The sequence below is a fragment of the Suncus etruscus genome, chromosome 1 (assembly GCF_024139225.1).
Source record: "Suncus etruscus isolate mSunEtr1 chromosome 1, mSunEtr1.pri.cur, whole genome shotgun sequence".
In the NCBI taxonomy this organism is placed as follows: Eukaryota; Metazoa; Chordata; class Mammalia; order Eulipotyphla; family Soricidae; genus Suncus; species Suncus etruscus.
The window spans coordinates 12,746,772-12,769,109 of record NC_064848.1 but is presented as its reverse complement, the minus strand read 5'-3'; the positions used below and the strand labels follow the sequence as shown (position 1 = coordinate 12,769,109).

At 45.0% G+C, this 22,338-nt stretch overlaps 1 protein-coding gene across 1 annotated transcript in view; it reads right to left on the bottom strand.

The window, feature by feature from the left end:
- The window catches only part of PML (PML nuclear body scaffold), a 32,641-nt gene extending 11,973 nt beyond the window's left edge, over nucleotides 1-20,668 (bottom strand). Inside the window, exons 1-4 of the mRNA XM_049777880.1 lie at nucleotides 20,597-20,668; nucleotides 18,261-18,799; nucleotides 10,785-11,365; nucleotides 9,348-9,418 (exon numbers count right to left, since the gene is read on the bottom strand). Of these exons, the coding sequence (XP_049633837.1) occupies nucleotides 9,348-9,418; nucleotides 10,785-11,365; nucleotides 18,261-18,799; nucleotides 20,597-20,668 (1,263 nt within the window). The remainder of the gene's footprint in view (nucleotides 1-9,347; nucleotides 9,419-10,784; nucleotides 11,366-18,260; nucleotides 18,800-20,596) is intronic.
- Between the last annotated feature and the right edge of the window lie 1,670 nt (nucleotides 20,669-22,338).

The window sequence follows — 22,338 nt, the reverse complement described above, 5'->3', positions numbered from 1 at the left end:
GATTCATTTGGGGGGGTCAGAGTGATAGCATAGCATTTACCTTGCACATGGCAAACCACAGACTGTGGCTTGATTCCCGGCATCCCATATGGTCCCCCATGCCTGCCAGGAGTGTTTTTCTGAGTGCAGAGCCAGGAGTAACCTCTAAGTATTATAGGGTGTGACCCCCCAAAAATAAATAAAATAAAATGATGCAAATGATGCATTTTCAGAGGGTTTGTTCTCTCTCAATCTCTCTCTTTCTCAGACACACACACAGACACACACAGACACAGACACAGACACACACACACACACACACACACACACACACACACACACAGTGCCACAAATTTAACCCAGGCCAGCCAAAGGCAACACAAGTAACCTCTTCCTATACAGGTCTACATATGAGAAGACTTAATGCAGTTCACCTTTGTTTGGGCAGTTTCTGATACATTTTGAAGAAAATTTTCAGAATTCAACTGAGGTCTCACGCATGGAACCAACCTCAGCTGCTGGCTGAATAGGAGAAGACCCTCCAGGTCCACTCAGGGATTTGAACATCATCAGATTCTGATACCCCCAGGTCTCCTGACTCCACCTGAATCCCAAAGGATGACAATAAATTTTGTAGGAGTCAAATTATACATGGAGTTTTGACTTTGGGAGGAGGTTGGTGGCCTGAACAAAGTGAAGCTTCTGCTTTGTGCAATTTGTGCAATTCCATGTCAATTTAAGGACATGAAAACTGAGGTTAAAGGGACTTCATAACATTACAGCAATGACCAGGGACAATAACCAGAGTCCTAATCTAGGCCTGCCTGCTTCCCTTTATCCTTCCCTCCCTCCCTCCCTCCCTCCCTCCCTCCCTCCCTCCCTCCCTCCCTTCCTTCCTTCCTTCCTTCCTTCCTTCCTTCCTTCCTTCCTTCCTTCCTTCCTTCCTTCCTTCCTTCTCCTTTCCTTCCTTCCCTCCCTCCTTCCTTTCCTTCCCTCTTTCTCCTTCCCTTCTCTACCCACTCTATTTTTATCTCTCTTCCTTTCTCTTTCCAAACCAGCAGTGTTCCAGAGCTCAGGGGCCATTTCTAGCTATGAACTCAGAGATTACACTTGGTGGGCTAGGGGGAGCAGATATGAGACACTGGGGATTAACCATGGGTCATTTGTGTAATGGGCAAGGGCCCTATCTGCTTTACTACACTCCAACCCCCTTTCTTTGTTTTTATAATATTGCATTTCAGGTACTGTGGGTTTATAATACTGTTTATGCTTGGGCTTCATGTATAACACAATCCTCCCCACATTTACATCGCCAGTGTGTTGACTTCAATCTTGGGTTTTCTAAACAGTGGGGCCCTTTCCTGTTCCAGGGCATCCATACGATCATCATTTGGCCATTCTTCCTCATTCTCTTTTTTGTGTGAAACCAGAGCTGTGCAGGATGGAGAAGAGGGAGGGAATCTCCTGGAAGGGGTCCTGATGAAAGGATAAGCCAAGAATTTGGAGCTGCCTCCATTGCAGCACCCATGTAGCTCCAGTGGCTGATCATCCATCAAGATTCTGCAGTCCCCCCTGGATTTCTCCCCAGCCAATAAAACAACCAGGTAAGTCCTTCCTGTGTGGCATAGGACAAGGGTAGGCCCATCTGTTCTGCTAGAATGGTGGGGAATCCCTCCACCCCAGTATCACACAGCAGCCTGACCTGGAGCAGTCAGGCAAAACAACACAGAGGCACCAGAAACTCACTTTGAGCTCTGCTTGCTGCTGAGCCCACGAAGGTGGCATGCGAGCTCCTTTGCTACTTGGGACAAGGCACTGACTTCCCTCCCGTGTTTTCTTGCTCAACCCCTTTACAAAGAGGGAAATGCTGGGTCTGAGCAGAGCTGGGCAGACTGTAAGGGAGGGAATACAGGACCCAGTCCAGTGGTCAAGTACATGCTCCACACCAATGTCCACACTGTTAGTCTGTGAGCCCATTAACAGATCAGAAATGTTATTTAGGTGGCCAAATCATAAATAGAGAATAGAAAAGATAAGTTACTACCCTATGTGCTATGTGTGATTTGTTTTGTACACCTTGAGGACGCTGTAAGTATGGGTGTATATGTATATATACCGTTGGTTAGAAGTAAAAATAATTTTTTTAAAATAGGAATCACACTTAGCAGTGCTGGGGGGTTAAGAATGTGTTGGAAATTTTTCTTTCTTTCTTTTTTTTTTTTTGATTTTGGGGCCACACTTGGCCATGCTCAGGCCTTACTACTGGCCCTGCACTCAGGAGTCACCTGTTGCTCTGCCCTCAGAAAATTGTATGCAGTACCAGGGATTGAATAGGGATTAAATAGGATTTTACCCATGCTAGATATGTGTTCTGTCACTTGAACATTCTCTCCAACATATTTTTTTTCAAGATGGACACTTGGGGCTACACCCAGTGGTGCTCAGGTGTTACTCCTGGCTCTGTGCTCAAAAATCACTCCTGGTATGCACAGGGAACCATATGGATGTCAGGGATTGAATCCAGACACACTGGGAATTGACCTTGGGTTGGCCGTGTGATAGGCAAACACCTTGTCTGCTGTACTATCACTCCACGCCCCCAATATATATTTTTTTATTTTTATTTTTTGTGGTATTAAAAGATTTTATTTGGATGTCTTGAGAAATGAGAGGGAGATGGTAAGAAAGAGAGAGAGTAACACTCTCAAAAGAGAGCATGTGATTCTCCAAGGCAGAGAGAGAGCCCTGATACAGAGTCCAGCATGAAAGTAGAAAAGTACATTCAAAGAGGTGAAATATAGGCCACATGTACTCAGGTATCATGTATCCAGGTAGCACAAATGTGCCTGACACTTTTATAGTGGTGGTGCAAGAGCATTTAAATCATCTTATTCCCATTAGGATCACCACTACGAAATGGAGAAGGGTGGGTGAGACTGGGAAGAAACTGGAGACACCAGGCACTGCAAGGATAGGGGTATAGAGCAGGGTAGCCATGGCAAAAAATTACAAGTGGCAACTTCAAGACCTACAGAGAGCTTATCATGTGAGGACATGGTGTAGGAAGGTGTAGGAGAGGCCTCAGAGGGTCAAACGCACTGTCACTCTCAAACTGTGAAAAAGAAATCTTTGCTGGGCAAAACATAAATAAAATCACTTTTGGGTTCAATAATTCCACATGGAGGTAAGTTTTATGGTGTCTATTTTATTACCTTTAAGCTTGTGTATGTGTTATAATAAGTGTTCATGAAATAATAATTATATGTGGTAAGTATATGAGTGTGTGTGTTGGTATTTGGCCCTCACACATGAGACATGTGTTCCACTATAAACCACATCCTCAGCTCTACTTGAGTAGTTGTTGTCTGATTTTTGAGCTACACCCACATCGATCAATTCTTTGTTTTGTTTTGTTTTGTTTTGTTTTGTTTTGTTTTTGGATCACACCCGGCAGCGCTCAGGGGTTACTCCTGGCTCTACACCCAGAAATCTCTCCTGGCAGGCTCGGAGGATCATATGGGATGCCAGGATTCGAAACACTGTCCATCTGAATGCAAGGCAAATGCCTTACCTCCATGCTATCTCTCTGGCCCCACATTGCTCAATTCTTATTCCCGGTGCTACACTCTGCGCTCAGTTCCTGCCTGGTGGGGGGATGGACTATACGGGGTACTACAAATGGAACCAGATCAGCCATGTGTAAGGCAAGCTCCCCATACACTGTATTATCTTTTTGGTCCTACGCTTGGATTTGAAGTAGAAAGATCTTACTTGTTAGAAACTAGAAGTGATTGTGAAACCACAATATAGCACTCTCAACAATAATGACACAGACCCCCAAGGCCCTATGAACCACAATATACCATTAGATATCATAGCATTATATACCATCATATCATTAGATACCATAGATATCTAGCCATCAAAGGAAATGATGAAACACCCAGAAAACCACCCTAGACAACAGCCAATCAACTTAAAAGTCAACTACTCCCTCCTACTTCCCCTTCTCAGTTTTCAACCTCCCTCACCCTTCATTTCTCTTCACCCCTCCTCACTTCTCACCCCTTCTTACTGCTCATTTCTCCTCTTCTCACTGTTCCTCACTTCTCACTCTATATGGCTCCTCACTTTCACTCACCCTTCCTCACCCCTCCGCAGTCTCCTTTCTCACTTCTCACCCATCACTCCTCACCCCCACATCTTTCTCCTCAGCCCTCATTGTCCCTCACTCCTCTCCTTACCCATCATCACCCCTCACTCCTCTCCTCACCCCTCATCACCCTCACTTTCTCCTCATCCCTCCTCACCCCTCCTCTCCTCACCTCTCATCGCCCTCACTCCTTTTTCCTCACCCCTTATTGCCCTTACTCCTTTTTCCTAAAAAAAAAAAAAAAACTTAACTACTCATCAGTGGAAATGCCCTCAATGAAAGTGGCCTGAGAACTCAGTAAGGGTTTGTTGCCTAACAAGGGGTGATCCCAGCATGCTGGTAATAAACTCCCTTGCACTTGCAGTGAAGTTTGTCTCCTGTGGTCTTTGTGGGACAGATTCTAATTTTGCAGCTAACACATTCAATGTCTCTGCATTTGCTCTACAAATTGGTCCACGTAAAGGAAAGGGCCTTGTTCCACTAGGCCATCAACTTCTAGAAACAGGGCTAGTTCACTTTCTCTGCCTCTGTCACACTCTGTCACATCCTTCCTGTCACTCTCCTTTGCATTGTGTTAATATCTGTTGACATGCATGAGGGGCTAGTAGAGAAAAACAAATCATGCTATCTAATTTTACGTGTTGTAGTGCTTTAACATTTACCTAGCCCATTGGAGCTTCACATGGCATCACAAAAATGCCCAGAAAGAACAGTAGAAAGAAAAGTAGAACTGATGGAGTTCCACCTACCTCAGCACCCCTGCCTGGACCTATAGGTGGGTTTTCTCCTCTGCCCCACCCAGGCACATGGGTGCAAAGAATCAACTAGCATGTCAAGGCTGATGAGAAACACTGTTGGAAACCCAACTCTGGTTCTGGAACATAGCAGAGCTGCCTTTTTCTTGGCATAGACAAAGGGCTGATCTTCTAGGGCAGAACATGTCCCCTGTGTACACTTCAGCTCCTTCCAACCCCAATCTAGTCAGAGTGAAGATAAAAACTTGGATAACTAGGTATTAAGAAAGAGCAAAAAAACTCAAGGCCAAATTATTCAGAATCACACTCAGACAAAGGCTAGATTAAGTGCCTCCAGGGCACTTTGCTCTAGAATACTGCTGGGTATGGCCCTAAAATTTCTGCCAGGGCAGATCCACAGTGGGTAGGGCACTTGCCTTGCATATAGTTGACTCAAATTTGATCCTTGGCACCTGAAGGATATGCACTAAGGGATCAGAACATAACAAAAAACAAAACAAAAAAGCCACCAAAACAAACCTCAACATCCACCTCCAAGAAGATTCTACAGAGCCAAAGAGATATCAGGATGCTTGCCTTGGAATACTTCCTCTGGCAGAAAACTCTGGGCACAATACCATACGTAAAGGAATTATGTTATGCTGAGTGAAATTAGACAGAGGGAGAGTGAGAGACACAGACTAGTCTCACTCATCTATGAGTTTTAAGAAAAATTAAAGACATTATAATAATTCCCAGAGATGAGGGCCAGAAAGACTGGCTCAAGATATGAAGCTCACCACAAAGATTGGTGAGTTAAGTTAGATAAATAACTATGCTGAGAACTATCATAACAATATCAGTGAGTGAGGGATGTAGAAAGCCTGTCTTGAATACAGGCTGGAGGGGGGGAGAGGGAAGAGATGGGGGCATTGGTGATGGGAAGATTGCACAGTGAAGGGGGCATGTTCTTGTATGACTGAAACCCAATTACAAGTATGATTGTAAATATGGTGTTTAAATAAAGAAATTATGAAAGGGCCTGGAGAGATAGCACAGCGGCGTTTGCCTTGCAAGCAGCCGATCCAGGACCAAAGGTGGTTGATTCGAATCCCGGTGTCCCATATGGTCCCCTGTGCCTGCCAGTAGCTATTTCTGAGCAGACAGCCAGGATTAACTCCTGAGCAATGGCCAGGTGTGACCCAAAACAAACAAACAAACCAAAAAAAAAACCCAAAAAAAATTATTAAATAATAATAGAAAGATGGGGTGTGGGGGAAGGAAGGTAAGAAAGAAGGCAGTTAACATTATTAAAAAAAAAAAAAGGTATATTTTCTCTGTGCCAAAAAGTAGAGTAGAAAACAAATATCTAGAACCATATATACATAAAGAACTTCTGGAAGATTGTATAAGAAATTAATAAAGTGGTACTACAGCAGGTAGCGTGTTTGCCTTGTATGCCTGCAGCTGACCTAGATTCGATCCCTAATATCCCATATGAATCTACAACTGCACCAGGAGTAACCCCTGAGCATCACTGAGTGTTCCCTATAAAAACAAAAACAAAAGATATCAATAAGGAGAGATATCAGGTCAACAGAACTGGAGAAATAGTGAGTAAGAACATGAGATGGTGTCAGTTTATGTTTTGATTTCTGAGCCTGTGATGGAGGAGGGGAAGTTCACTTTCACTTTCAGCTGTTTAGGAGGAAGTGGGACTCCAAGAGTGAAGATTTGGTTTCCAAGTCCTGCCACACTAATTTACTGTAGAACTCTGATAAAGTTGTATCCTCTCTCTGGAGAGAGACTGAACTCCAGGCTTTTTTCTAGTCTTTGAGTCTCTGTTACCTCCTCCAGGAAGCCTTGCCTAATTGCCTCATCTGTAGCAATCTGTCTTCATTGACTGGGCCATAGTTGGAATTCAAGCATAGACTCTATCATTCCCAAGATAATCTCTGCAGTTAGCCCTTGCCTTTTTAACATTTGTTTTTCTTATGTTAATATTTGGCTTCCCTCTTCTTGCAGTAGGCAAATATCTATGGTTTTATTCCCATTATTTTTTAATCCTATTCCTCCTTTCAGATTTCCTGATAAGGCACAGATGTCTGTATCCACAGCCTATATAAAGAGGCCCAATTCCCTAGTAAATTTGCTACTGACTCTCAATCAGTAGCCTGGGCTACTGACCATCAGTCAACAGTCTCTCTACATTTCATTCTTTTTGGCTTGCAAGTATACCATATTACTGGATGGTACAGGCCATGAAGAATTAAGATGGCTTCCTGCCTGACCATCCTTACTAGAAGACTTAATCTCCTTGGAGAATAGATTGGTCCTGAGTCTTGATCCTTAACAGGCAGGCACACACAAATCTGATGACCAGGATGTTGAGACCAGAAGTGCATAAAAAGAGATATCTGATCAACAGAACTGGAGAGACAGGGAATGAAGGACATGAGATAGCCTAGACTAAAAAGGAACTCTGCAAGCTTATTCTGGTACAGAAGAGCCAGGCATGTCTGCATTGGCACACTTGGCCTATCGGATATGTATACATTTACAAACCAGATATGCCACACTTAGTTAAAAAAGATGTTAGGGAAAAAAAAAAGATGTTAGGGGCTATTGTTAGGTTGTCTGCCTTACATGTGACTGACCCAGGCTCAATCCGTAGCACCCTATTGGTTCCCAGAAACCCTCCAAAAATAAATATTGAGTGCAGAAATAGGAGCAATCTCTGAGCATCACTGGGTGTGACCCCAAAACAAACAAACAAAAAAGATAGCACAGAAGCGTTTGCCTTGCAAGCAGCCGATCCAGGACCAAAGGTGGTTGGTTCGAATTCCGGTGTCCCATATGGTCCCCGTGCCTGCCAGGAGCTATTTCTGAGCAGACAGCCAGCAGTAATCACTGAGCAACGCCGGGTATGGCCCAAAAACCAACCAAACAAAAAAAAAGTTAGACTGAAGAGAGTGAATAAATATTTTATGGGACCTTTTCTTCCTGGAAAGCTGTTGTCTACAGGGAAAGCTCCTTCAAGTGTGTGTTTGGTGGGGGGGGGGGGAATCCTGTAACACTACTACCTCTGCTCCTTCTCTCAGAGAAGATTCCTTCAAGATAAATCCACTTTAATTTTTAAATTTTTTTGTTTTTGGGCGACAGCTGGTGATGCTCGGGGGTTACTCATAGGTCTGCACACATGAATTACTCCCAGTGGTATTCAGGGACCCACATGGGCTGCTGGAGATTTAATCCAGGTTGACTTCAAGGAAAATGCCCTAAATGCTGTCCTATCACTCAGGCCCTGAGATATCTGCTTTAAAGACACTCAATCTTGTAGCACCTTTGTCTCCTCAGTCATGTAGCTCCAGTTCATTTGTAGCCTGATGAGATGAGCATAGATAAGCAGATGTTTGTGTAATATTAGCCTGGCTCTTTCTATGACTGTTGATTGGAGACAATAATGTGATGGAGAATCTGGGCTCAGTCCAAAGGCTGGTATTTCTCTGATTCTACTTTTTTCCTCTTATATCTGTATAGTTTTCTTAATTTTTGTGGCACCCCTGCTTCAGACACATTCACCTGAGGCTGGTCCCCAACAGAGAGCAAATCAAAGGGGTGTTACTGTGTCATCGGATTCCTCCCTTTGTCCACTTCCCTTCATTCTCCTTCTATCCTCCCCCCAAAAATGCTAAGTCAGAACTATCCAGAGAAAAGAGTGGCTGCCTGAAGAATCGATGTGGTTTCTGAGATTGTGGTATGGCACATGACCCAGCTTCTAATCCTGGCACTAAATGGTAGCCCCCCCCCAACTTGGCAAGGTATTAGGAGACTATCAGGCATCCCGGGGTATCCAGGGTATCCTGGGCACTGCATGGACAGAACCATTGGTTGTCCAGAATCACTGTTGGGGACCTAGAACCTCGTGAGAACCTAGGGAAGACTCCCCCCCCCCCCCAAAAAAAAAGAATGAACTCATTCCTGCTCCTGAGGGGTGTGCATGAAAGCTGACAGTCATGTCAGGATGCTGTAGAAAGACTATAGAGGTTTGGGGAGAGTACCATACACCATACACACTTCTGAGACAGGCTTGTTCAAAAGTAACAGCAGAACCTAAGCCAGGATTTAGGGTGACTCTGGTCCACTGTCCATTCTCTCCAAGAATCCTATGTGTGGGCAGAAGAAGAGGAGGGCCCCAGATTTGAGGTGAGGCAGGGAAGGAAGAAGTGACCTGCCACCCCTATCAGCACTGCTTTCCCTTGAGCAGCCCTTCTACTCCTGTACAGCCCAGATCTCACCCCTATGGAATCCCATTATTTGGAAGCCCAGAACCAGTGAGTCTTTCCCACTGAAAGATCCCATCCAGATACATGCTGCCCTTCTGAGCAGTCACCCTGCAGAGGTGGCCAATCCCAGAACTCCACAAAGCCCCTTCCCCAGCTGAGCCACATCAACTCCCCTCAAACTCAAACCCATCTTACCGAGTTAACATCTAAACAATTCTGGGGTAAGTTGTTAGCCTCTGAGCTTTCTCTTCTGGACACCTCTGCATCTGGAGAGGACAGAGAATGACACGGGCAGGTCAGATACATCCCTTGTGACAGGCATCCTGGCTGCGATACTGACAGAGGGAACATTCCCCATCAGTTTTCCCTCCAGTCTCAGAAGCATGTCTGTAGAGTGGCTGGCAGCTGTTAGGAACGGTCAAGAGTAGTGGCCATGATACCGGCCACAAAGGAGTTGGCTGTTTCAAAGCCAATATACACCTCTCAATTCTTTTTTGGGGCCTTCCCAGGCGAAATATGGATGACCTGAGTGTTGTCACTTGTCAACACTGCTTCACATGCAGCAAAGAATATGATTCTGTCATGTACCACCTGTACCCCACACTTGACTATAATTTAATAAACACAAACTGTGACTGGTAGGTGTTTCAATACTGCCCTTGATGGGGTTGACTGATAGAGAGATAGAGGATGAGGCTGTGGTGGAGAGATCCACTCTCCCAGGCTCAGTGCCCCATAGATACCTTCCAGACACCTTCCATGATTAGAGTCTCCTGCTCAGCCAGGTATCCCTCTTTTGCATGGTCTTCCTTCCTGCCTCCTAACTCCATCTCTCCTAAAAAGACACCCCTGATGTCTTTACCCTGCTCACATATACATTTTTTTTTTAGTTTTTGGTTTTGGGGTCAGACCCAGTGACACTCGGGGTAACTCCTGGCTATGAGCTCAGAAATCGTTCCTGGCTTAAGGGACCATATGGGATGCTGGGGGATCAAACTGTGGTCTGTACTAGGCTAGCTCCAGCAAGGCAGATGCCTTACTGCTTGCACTACCGCTCCGGCTTCTCACATACACCTTCTTCCATGCCTGCATTAGCTTGAAGCAAACAATGACTCAATTCTCTAAGACACTGATCTGCTCTTGCTTTCTTGCACCTAACATCAGGCGAGATTTATGGTCCAAGTGGCAAGTGAACCTGGGGTCACAGGACTGGCTCCTGTGAGCTGCAATTTGGGCTAAGTGCCTAGCACTCTGGGTGTTCCTCATATTGTAGATTGAACACAGAGAGTCTAAGAGAATCTTCTCAATGCCTGGTTCCACCAGAGGTACAGTTATATTTTCACAGTCTCTAGCTTCCTATCCATCCCAAGACACACACGATCAAGCTAATCCACAAGATTTGCAAATAAGATGGTAAAAAGTGACCACTTGGATGCCAGCAGGGTCTTTTTCCCAAAAGGGATAAGTCCTGTACCCTTAAATCAGGATGTGATCAAACTGGAGGCTGAAAACATATCCTACTTTTACTTCCTGTCACATGGCAATGACATTTCTTTCTTGCCTCCTTGGGAAGGGAAGGAGCAGTGGCTAGTTACACATTCAGCTGGCCAGGCAGGTTGTGCGGGTACTTACCTATCACCTGGGTGATGTCTGAAACTATGCGCTGCAGGCATGCCTTGACCTCATTGAAGACATTAATATACACAATGGCTTCTGTGCCGCGGGGCTTCTCCTGGTACAGGCAGTGGAGAGCCTGGCGAAGGAAGTCGTGCATGTCCAGCACCTCCTGGTCTGAAGCGTAACACTTCATCTTCTGTACCAGTGTGCTACTCGCGTGAATGCGTTGCAGCACAGTGTCCTGGTGCTGCTGCTGGCCTGCCAACTTCTGGTAGTTGCACTGGTATTGTTGTTTCGTCTTCTCCAGCAACTCACACTCCTGAGCCTGCACAAGTGCCATCACTCGGCCGAAGATTGAGCTGATCAGCTTCTTGTTGTCTGTGTGCTGTTGGTCCAACTGGCTGAAGTTTGAGTGTACCTGTGCCAGAGCTGTGCCAAAGGCTTCTTCCTTCTCCCTCAGCTTGTGCGTCATTGAGTCTAGCTCCTCTTGCCGCTGCTTAATCTCCTCGCTGATGTGACACCTGAGGTTGTTGTGGCCGGGGTCTAGGACAGCACATGAGCAGCACATCGGTTTGGAGCAGCCTCGGCAGTAGATGCTATGGCACACAAGGACAGCTTGGTTTAGGACTCTCCAGTGTCTTGCCCTCTGCTCCTGGCCCTCAAAACTATTTTATTTTTTAATTTAATTTTTTTCTTATTTTGATTTTTGGGCCACAACCAGCAGCGCTCAGGGATTATTCCTGGCTCTGTGCTCAAAAATCGCTCCTAGCAGGCTCAGGGGATCACATGGGATGCCGGGATTCGAACCACCATCCTTCTGCATGAAAGGCAAACACCTTGCCTCCGGCCCCAAGTTAATGCTATTTTTAACTCTTATTATTTCATTGCCAGGGGAAAATATCTTTGTAGTTATGATCTCCTGTTCATTCAAGGGTGCCAGCTCAGTTTTTTTCAGAGAACAGGATCTAAAGGAAGCAGTCACTAGACCTGGCTGCTGGCTGAGTGGCTGACAATCCTACTTGGTCTATGTATCCACCTGCTGCAGGATAAGTGCAGAAAGGCACAGAAGGAAGTTCGTTACTGGGTGTACCTTCCGAATTTCCTTTCCTCACCTAATGGGGGCACCCTTCCACCCTGACAGGAAAATGCCTTCTTTTTTGTAAAGGAGGCTGCCAGTGGCTGCTCTGGGATTCCAAGGTCTGAGAGGTCTCAAGCTTTGTAGCTCCTAGGGGACTCTCCTAGGGGGATTTTCTTGTTAGACCCCTTTCACAGATAATGAAGCAGACATTCACAGGTGAATTAGCTCGAATATCGACAATGGACATGTAGGGGGAGTAATATCTGTGGAGATGGAATTGATATTCTATAAAAAAAACCCACGGAGGTCAGGCTATATTGTTGCTTTATAATTGACTTTAAATTTCCTTCAGATGGGGTCGGAGTGGAGACACAAGTGATAAGGCATATGTTCCCCCAAGCCAGGAGTGATTTCTGAAAGCATAGCCAGAAGTGAACCCTGAGTGTCACCGGGTGTGCCCCAAAAGGAAAAAAAAATCTTCACACGTTCTTCTAAGGTCTTTTGTTTTTGTTTTTGTTTTTTTGTTTTTTTGGGTCTGCTCTTCAAGGGTTACTCCTGGTTCTATGCTCAGATATGGCTCCTAGTAGGCTCAGGGGACTATATGGGATGCCGGGATTCGAACCACAGACGTTCTGCATGCAAGTCAAATGCCCTACCTCCATGCTATCTCTCCGGCCCCTCCTCTAAAGTCCTATATTAGATCTAATATATTCTCTTTCATAGTTTATTTATAGTCAGATGGACTACAACTGATGAATTACTTTCTTTCTCTCTTTATAATGAACATTCCAAGGATCTTGTTTGTGTAGATTTTTAGGTTTACTTCTCTCTCTCTGTCTCTCCTCTCTCTCTCTCCTACTCTTTATTTTCCCAGCATGAACAATTCTAGCTTAATGCTTAAGTATTTTTTTTATTTTTGTGTGTCTGAAATGATCACACATTACATGATTGTTAAATCAAAGAGTAACATAAATTAAAATATTTTATCTAGCAGTTATCTCTATAACTTCTCCTTTTCCTTTTTCTTTCTTCTTTTTTTTCTTGGGGTCACAGCTAATATAGTTTTGGTTCTATACTAGGGAATCACCTCTGGCAGGCCCAGGGAGACCATATGGAATGCCGGGGATTGGATTGAACCTGGTTTAGCTTCATGCAAAGCAAAAGCCTTACCCGTTGTACTATCGCCCTGGCCCCCATGCCTGTAACATTCTTTAGGTATCAGGCATCCTAAGCATTTGACAAATATCAATTTATTTAATTCTCCTAACAATCCTATGGGAACAAAGCTATTACTATTCCCACTTTAAAGATGGGAAACTGCCCACGCAGTAAGATAAGCAGTCCGATGTTATACTATTCATGTAGAATTTGGATCAAACAGCAGATTAATAACCCCAGTCCCTGTTCCAATTCTTAAAATCTGTGACTGAAGTAATGTGACTTGTTATTTTACTTGACTGTTTCTGCCAAAAGGATTCCTAGGCATGGCAAAATTAAAAATTTGGAGTTAGGGAAATTATCCTGGACCATATGAGTGGATTGAATGCAATCACAAGTTTTTGCTTTGTTTTGTTTTTGGTCACACCAGTGACCCATGTAGAGGCATACCTCTATGTGCTATTTCTCCACAAGAAGGTTATATCATTATGTGGTGCCAGAGATTGAATCCAGGGCTTCACACATGCAAGGCTTGTACTGTATAGTGAGCTGTGTCCCTAGTCCTATTAAAATCTTAGTAAGGAGAATGAAAGGACTGATGCAATGATGGAAGCAGAGGACTACATCCATGCAGGTTCCCCAGGGAGCTACTAAGGACAAGAAATGTATCTTCCCCCAACAAGAACTTTTATAAGTTAGAACTTTTAGCACTTTTAACCACCACCCAGATTTTTGTCAATGAGACCATTTTAGATATCTGACCTCAAGAACAACCTAAGAATCAATTTTGTGTTCTTTAAAGACCCTAAATGCATGGGTATTTGGACAGCAGCAGCAAGAGACTAGTGTAATAACCCAAGCTGTCTTGCTCAGACTCCATGGGCTAACACTAGCCAGGTGAATTGTTTTGTAAATCAAACAATGCATACTGCTAATGTTTCCGTTAACTAGAGAGATATTTGTGTTTTACAAATGTGAGCTTTCTTTTCATACCGTAGAGAAAACTGACTGTCAAAATACACCATTTATAACCCTGATCCTTCACATTAAAATTTAGAATGCAGCAGCATTTGCCTTGCAAGCAGCCGATCCAGGACCAAAGGTGGTTGGTTCAAAACCTGGTGTCCCATATGGTCCCCCGTGCCTGCCAGGAGCAATTTCTGAGCAGACAGCCAGGAGTAACCCTTGAGAAACGCCGGGTGTGGCCCCCCCAAAAAAATTTAGAATGCTGTTATCTCACACTTTTTGTGTAGTCCTCTCCTTTTTTCTTTCACTATACCCCATTCATGCATACACTCTTCTCGAGGGGACTCAAAGAAGTTCTATAACTCAACTGGATCAAAGCTAGCCATGGTAAATTGTAACCTGGTCAATATTTTATTTTGGGGTCAGACCCTCAGAAATCCACTAGGACCCTCTAGCATGCAAAGCTCATTGAGATATTCAAGCTCATGTTGTTGATATTTTCAATCAAGTCCTGCCTCTGCCCCTGTTCTCCATCTCCCTAGTGTAAAGTGGTGTCTAGACTGTCCCACAGACACTGGCTAGCAGAAGGAAACAGATGGGATTGTGCAAGCCAGAGGGACTTAGATTAAAATTGGACCTTTTCAAACTCCCAACTAGGAGGGTTTGGGAGAACGACTTTGACTTTCTGAATTTCACATGAGCATCTCTGAAATGCCTCTCACTCAGACTCCTGCAAAGATGGGCCAGTGTACACAAAGGACAGTGCCAAGTATGCACTAAATATCCCAGAGCTGTGATCAAGACAGTTTGCCTTAAATGCTACAGACCCAAGTTTGATCTCTGGCATCACATATGGCCCCCAAGCATTCCCAGGACTGATTCCTGAGTGCAGAGCCAGGAGAAACTCCTGAGCACTGCTAGGTGGGGCTCAAAGCACGCGTGCGCGCACGCGCACACACACACACACACACACACACACACACACATGTCAGGGAATTAGCTGGAAGGTAGAGAAAGGGAAGTACTGCCACACCTTTATGGTAGCAGTAAAGCATTTAATCTATAGTCCTAGTTCTTGAAGGACATCCTAGAGAAATAAGAGCTTTGAAGCCAAGAGACATGTGTCATTACATAGCCTTGAGTACTTTAACAAAGTGAGGCCTGGGAAGATGGCTCAGTGGGCTGGAGCACAGGCTTTGTATTTGTATGCTGGAGCCCCAAGTTTGTCCTGTAGTATCTCAGAAATACTAAAAACTTAAGGAAAACGTTAAGGAAATAAGAGAGTAAAAGGAGCTGGAGAGATAGGAAAGGGATTTTGATGCTCAGCACCATGTAAAGTCCTGCAAGTACCACCAGGAATCACTTCTGAGCATAGAGCCAGGAATAAACCAGATACGGCCCAAACTCATGCCCACCTCCCCAAAATAGGTGAGAGGAGGAAGTAGGGGAGGAGAAAGCTTGGTCTATTTAACACTGTAGTCATATTCCAGAATACACCTTAAAAATATTAAAAGAAATTTGTTTTTGGTTTTTGGGCCATACCCAGTGACGCTCAGGGGTTACTCCTGGCTATGCACTCAGAAATCATTCCTGGCTTGGGGGATCATATGGGATGCCGGGAGATTGAACCACGGTCTGTCCTAGGCTAATGCGTGCAAGGCAGACAGACACCATATGGCTTGTGCCACCGCTCCGGCCCCTAATAAAAATTTTTTTAAAAAAGAATACACATTAAGTCTGTTATTTCCTTCTTCTCTTTTTTATGTGCATAGGTAGGTAACTATGACCTTGATGACTGGCATTCTGTTGGGCCACACTTCTTTACCGTTGGGCAGGAACTGGTCTCAGGGATACAAGTACCACTGACCACTGCCCAAGACCAAAGTTTTTAAGTTGTAAAGATTGTACCTCCATATAACAAAGTAGTAAAAAGAAAAAACAAGTCAATGAAGACTAAGCAATACTTTAAAATGTAGAAAATAATTTCTTTGAACTGAAGACTTAAGGTTTCAGATAGAGGGCTATTTACAAAGGGAGAAAGACCTCTACCTAGATAGTTTGATCAAGAACATCTAAGAATAAAGATAAATATTCCTGACCAACCAAAAACCAACAGATTATACATAAAGAGAAAAAAGACAAATGTGTTTTACCTGTAGCATTCAAGGTAGGAAGTTAGGAAGTTAGAAAGCAATGTTTATGTATTCCAGGATGAAAAAAACTGTGATGATGACCACAGGATTTTACACAAGAAAAAAGGTGAATAACGGAAAAAAGGAAAAAAATTAAAACAGTTAATGAGAAAAAGGAAAAACAAAACATGAGTAACAATCACTAAATAATATACACCAAAAACTATGAAAAAAATCAAATAACCACATATATACATCAAAATAAGAAAGGGAAGATAATAGATAAGTACATATAAAGAAGTTTTTTGTTATAAAAAATAATTCAGAATCAGATATACAATGCAGAAGTTTCCTTGCTTGAGGCCAGCATCACTCTAGCATTGCAAATATATGGTCCTCTGAGAACTTCCAGGAGTGAGCCCTGAGCACAGTCAGGAGTAATCCCTAAGAATAGCAGATGTGTCCCATCTCCCAAAACCTCTTATTTTTTTCTTTCTTGCTTTTTTTTTTTTGGTTGTTGGGTCACAACTGGCAGCATTGAGGGGTTACTCTTGGCTGTATACTCAGAAATCGATCCTGGCAGGCTCGAGAGACCATATGGGATGCCGGGATTCGACCACTGCCCTTCTTCAGTATGCAGGGCAAGTGCCTTACCTTCATGCTATCTCACTGACCCCCCAAAGCCTCTTAAACATGAAGTGAAAGTAAATTTTTGATGGGGTGAGGGTGCTCATTCTAGCATGTTGCTCAAAAGTTATTCCTGGAAGTGTTCAGAGGACCATGCAATAGTGAAAGAGTTCAGAGTTCCTATGCATCAGCCCTCTGAACTATTTCCCCATCACTGTTTTCTTTGTTTCTGTGTGTGTGTGTGTGTGGCCAGGACTGCTAGCCAGGATCTCACTGCTAAACTAGTGTTAAACTACAACGCATGTCCCAAAGCCAAGAGAAGGAACTTTCTTTAAAGTTATCTAAGAAAGCAATGAATAAGTATCATACTAAACAAGAAAATAAAATAAACTTTCTCACAAAAGAGGAGCAAGATAAGACTATCTATCCACTTCTCAATACTATTTTTAAAATATTATTCTGGCACGTTTGGTTAGTAAACAAAGCTGCAAAGAAAAAATACATTTAAATAATGGAAAGAAAGGGGCCGGAAAGATAGCATGGAGGTAAGACGTTTGCCTTGCATACAAAAGGTCATTGCTTCGAATCCTGGCATCCCATATGGTCCCCTGAGCCTGCCAGGAGCGATTTCTGAGCATGGAGCCAGGAGTAACCCCTGAGTGCTGCCAGGTGTGACCGAAAAACCAAAAAAAAAAAAAAAAAAAAAAAGGAAAGAAAAGATATCATTTGCAGATGATAGAACTGTTTTCTCCTACAGGACAAGGACTTGAACTTCTGTATTCTCTCTCTCTCTAGCCCCAGGAAAATATTTTTTTTGAAACATATGTAATTAGGTATCAAACTCACTGTCTTATGTCATTTAATAATGTTGCCTAGATTTGATCTTTTTATATGCTTCTAGACAGCACAGTGTTTCATTTTGACTCTTCAAACAGAAATTCACTACCCTCAGCTCCCTCTTAAACCCACCTTATTGAGTTCCAAGCACTACCTATGGGAAATGCCTTATTAAGACTTTTGTTTTGTTTTGTTTTGTTTTGTTTTTAGGCCACACTGGGTGATGCTGAGGGGTTACTCCTGGCTCTGCACTCAAAAACTGCTCCTGGCTTGGGGGACCATATGGAAAGCTGAGGGGATGGAACAGCGGCTTGTCCTGGGTCAACCATGTGCAATGCAAATGCCCTACCACTACACCAAAGCTTTGGCTCTTTATTAAGACTTTCTAAAAGGCAAAATGCAAAATAGCTCATACTCATTTACCCCGCCATAACATTTCTAAAAATTGATCCTGACGAAATCACTGGGGAAGGGTGCAAAGATGATTCCTGCCCTGAGACTTACCATAGAGATAAATCATATAGGATAATACCCAGCCACGCCTAGGAAAACCTGACTTGGGGCCATCTGCTAAATGCACCCTAGCCTAAAAGCTCCTTATCCCTCTCTCATTCCCAGCTGTGGCACTCTTCACCACTGCTTTCTCTACCCTTACACCCAATTCCAGCATCCCACCCAGGGCCACATGCTCACTTGGTCGTTGTGCTCCCGTGATCGGGGTGGGAGCAGAAGATATTGTTGGTCTTGCGAAGGCTGTCCAGGAACTCCAACTCTGACAGTCTGCGGAGCTCCCCTAGGGGCCGAGGCTCATGCTTGACAAGGAACCACTGGTGCGCTTCAAAGCACCGGGCACAGAGGAGCTGCTCACACTCAGAACACCAGAAGTCAGCGGTCTCCTTGCAGCGGGTACAAAGCGCCATTTCATCCATGATCTTCCGGTACATGGACAGGCGCCGCTGCAGGCTCTCAAAGAAGACATTATCCTGGATTGACAGCTCTCCACCTGCAGGGCCCGGCACCTTACAGATGGGACACTGTGAATCTGGCGTCTTCAAACATCCTGAACAAAGTGAGTGCAGGCAAGGCAGCAGTTTGGGACACTTGGCTTCTTCCTGGCAGCTCTGGCATTGAAGGAACTGGAATTCCTTCTCAGTGGGTTGCTGGGGGATCAGAGAGGGAGATGAGGCAGAAAGTTCCAGGTATCCCCAACAACCTAATTCCAGGTCCCAGGGCTAGAGGTCCAAAGAGATTGGATTTGTACTATTACAGCTACTGGTTGTTTTGGTTTGGGTTTGAGGTCATACCCAGCCATGCTCAAGGCTTACTCCTGACTCTGCTCAGGGATAAATCCTAGCGGGGTTCAGGGGACCATATGTAGAGTAGGAGATTAAACCTGGGTTCACTGCAAGCAAGGCAAGCAAGTTACCTGCTCTACTCTCTCTCTCCAGCCCTCTTGGCACTGATGCAAACCCCAGACCTATAAGAATCACAACTGCTTATTGATTCTCATTCTCCAGTCTCACCCCACAATTCTCTTAAAAACTACTTTTATTCAGAGACAGTCTCAACCCTGACATACAATGATGCAAAGGATAGAGCCTCGTCTTCAAGGAGCTCTTATTCAGAAAGGATGTACAGTGCTCGCTTCGGCAGCACAAATACTAGGAAGGATGTATAATAAGTATCACTTCATAGAAAGCATTTGATAGAGTTGGGTTAAAGTTAAACATAGACTTATCATAGGAACCTTTCTTCTGACCCCGAGATATATAGCACCGTTCCCCACTAGAAACAAAGATCCAATCGGCCACATGACATCATACTTCATAGCAGCATCAGCCACATAGCCAACATGTGGAAACAGCCCTAAGGCCCATGAATAGATAAATGGCTAAATAAAATGTGGCAGATACACCAAAGGGAAGTCTTTAAAAGGGGAGGACACGTGCTACAACACAGATGAGCTTCGAACAAATTAGATTACTTAAAATAAGTCAAACACAAAATGACAAGTATTGTCAGCTAAAATATACAGATTAGGCAAACTCAAGGGCATTATCAGAGGTGGGAGAGGGCAGACAGGAAGAAGAGTCATTGCAGAGTATCTGTTTGGGGTGATGAGAAATTCTGAAATTGGTTGGTAGTGGTTCACAACACTGAGAACTGAATCCCACTACTAAAAAAGGTCCCTTTGGGAATGGCAAGTTGAATGTTGTATGGAAAACTCAAGTGTTTCATACAACATGTGAGCCCTGAGAGGAGTTCATAAACGTAGCGTTATAAAGTCATGAAATTCCTACTTGCCCTAATGCAGGTAATAAGGTTGACTGTAATGTGCTGATAATTTTTTCATGAAGGTGAGCAGAGAAACCTGGAAGAGCACAGAACAGGGATCTAAATATTGCCTTTGGGGGTAAGTGCTGGAGCTTGCCAGAGAAAGGCAGTTCTTGAAGGAGGAGCTTAATACAGGAACTAACTAAATAAAATAAATAAAAGAGACTATGAACTGGCGGGATGGGGTGGGTGAAGTGAGTTTTGCAAAATAAGGTTCATGAACTCTGCCAGGAGGAAACACAGGAGCTGTGGAAGGGGTAGAGGGGCTAGCACTGGTACCCTCACTTGCAAGCCAGTTTCTCACTTGCAAAGAACCTGACTTTCTACCGGGTGACATACCGTACATTGCAACAGCGGGGGTGGAGGGTGGGTTAGGGTATAGGTTGCTGCCAATATTCCCCCGAATCTGTGGCCCTAGGCCAGGGTCCAGGGCACAAGTCACAAGATGCGATGGAACACTCAGTCCAAGGTGCCATTCTCCAGTGTCTGCACAGAGCAACTGGCCAGCCAGTCCTGGTACCTTCTTACTGACCTAACCGAGAGCTTTTAGCACTGGGGGTCACTCTTTTCGGTTCTTGGTCGAGATCCCCCTATATCTTCCCACCGATCTCCAACCACATCGAACCAACACCACCTAACCTCTTTCCCACTCTCTCCACCTCGGGTCGCCAGCCAAATCCAGGAGTAGTACCTACCTGTTCTGGCTTCGGGCTGGTGGGCTGGGGTTCGGGCTGGGGTTCTTTGGAGAGGGACCCGGGCAAAGGCATGGTGGCGTGAAGGACGGTGCGGAGAATTGGGGGATCTGCGAGTCAGGGCGAGTGCAGGCAGGCACCTTCTGCAGAATACCAGCGGGGTTTCGATTCTCGCTTAAGACGTAGGAAGGCAGGAACACGTAACCGGATTGGGAGAGAGGCGATTGACCCCCCAGTACTCAAGTACCAGCCCAGAGGGGTGGAGCCTGCCCAGCACCGGGCCGGGGAGGAAATGAGACAGGCTCGGAGGGCGGTTCTGGGTGCGGGGAACCTTGTGGGGTGGAGAAGCTGGAAGTGGGTGTAGGAGGCATAGCCCGGCCCCCAGGCTATGTTAGGCACCTCGGCCTCCCTGCCCTGGGTTTTTGAGTCCCACCACCGTTCACCCCAGCAAGGGGGGAAGCAAAAGGGGTTGGAGAACAAAAAAAATTGTTCAGACCTAGAGGCAGGAGCAACCTCTAGAAAGATGAGCCTTTTAGGAGCACCCTGTAACCTGACACCAGGTCCCATGGCTAGAGGTCCAGCGGGATCTGGTTTGTACCTTTACAGCCACTGTTTGCTTTGGCTTTTGGTTGGAGGTCATACCCAGTCATGCTGGGGATGTTGGGCTACTGGGTCTCTCTGAGACCTGAAGGAGTAAAGGGGGTTTCTGGGGATTCAAGGATTGGGGGAACCCTTAAGGTAGCAGCAGGTGTAAAGGTGGGAAATAGTAAGGCCGGTTTTAGGAACTAGATAGAGGTATTTATTGGATTTAAGAGGAAAATGCATGCTGTGCTGCAGGATTGGGCTGTGGAGAAAGCAGATGGGCCCAGTCTGTGGACACTTGGCAGCTTGGTCCAATCTGTTGGGTCTCTGACACCAAAGGGCCAGTGGCTGTGAGATGTAGAGAAGCGGTCTTCATCAGAGATACTTGGTGAACACAGATGGGCAGAGAATGTCGCCTTTGGCGCGGGTTGGTGAATACCAGGGCAAGCTGCTCAGCCCTCCAGCCCTGTCGGATCTCGGGGTATTGGAAGAAATCCTTTTAATTGGCTGTGTCTGAGGGCCAATGGTGATGAGGGCTTTCACGGAGCTCATTAAAATTTTTCTTTGCTCTCTTTAGAAGGCGAGCCTGCATCAGCCCCAAGTAGAGAGTTATTGATGCTTCTTGTTTCTTTTTATTTTTTTGTTTGGGGGCCACACTCAGCAATGCTCAGGGTTTACTCATGACTCTGCATTCAGGAATCACTCCTGGCAGTTCTGGGAACCTTATAGAATGCTGTGGTCTAATCCAGATCAGCCATGGGTTGTACTATTGACTCAGACATGGAAGTTCTTGCTTCTTTTTTTTAAAACTTTATTTATTTATTTATTTATTTGGTTTTGGGCCACATCCAGCATAGCTCAGGGGTTACTCCTGGCTCTGAGCTCAGAAATCGACCCTGGCAGGCTGGGGGCCCATATGGGATGCCGGAAATCGAACCTGGTCCCTCCTGGGTAGGGCAAATGCCCTACCGCTGCGCTATCTTTCAGGCCCCAGTTTTTGCTTCTTAAATTCATTTGGGGGGGGGGGGGTCACACCTGGCAGTGCTCAGGGGTTCCTCCTGGCTCTGTGCTCAGAAATCGCTCCTGGTAGGCACGGGGGACCATATGGGATGCCGGGATTCGAACCACTAACCTTCTGCATGAAAAGCAAACGCCTTACTTCC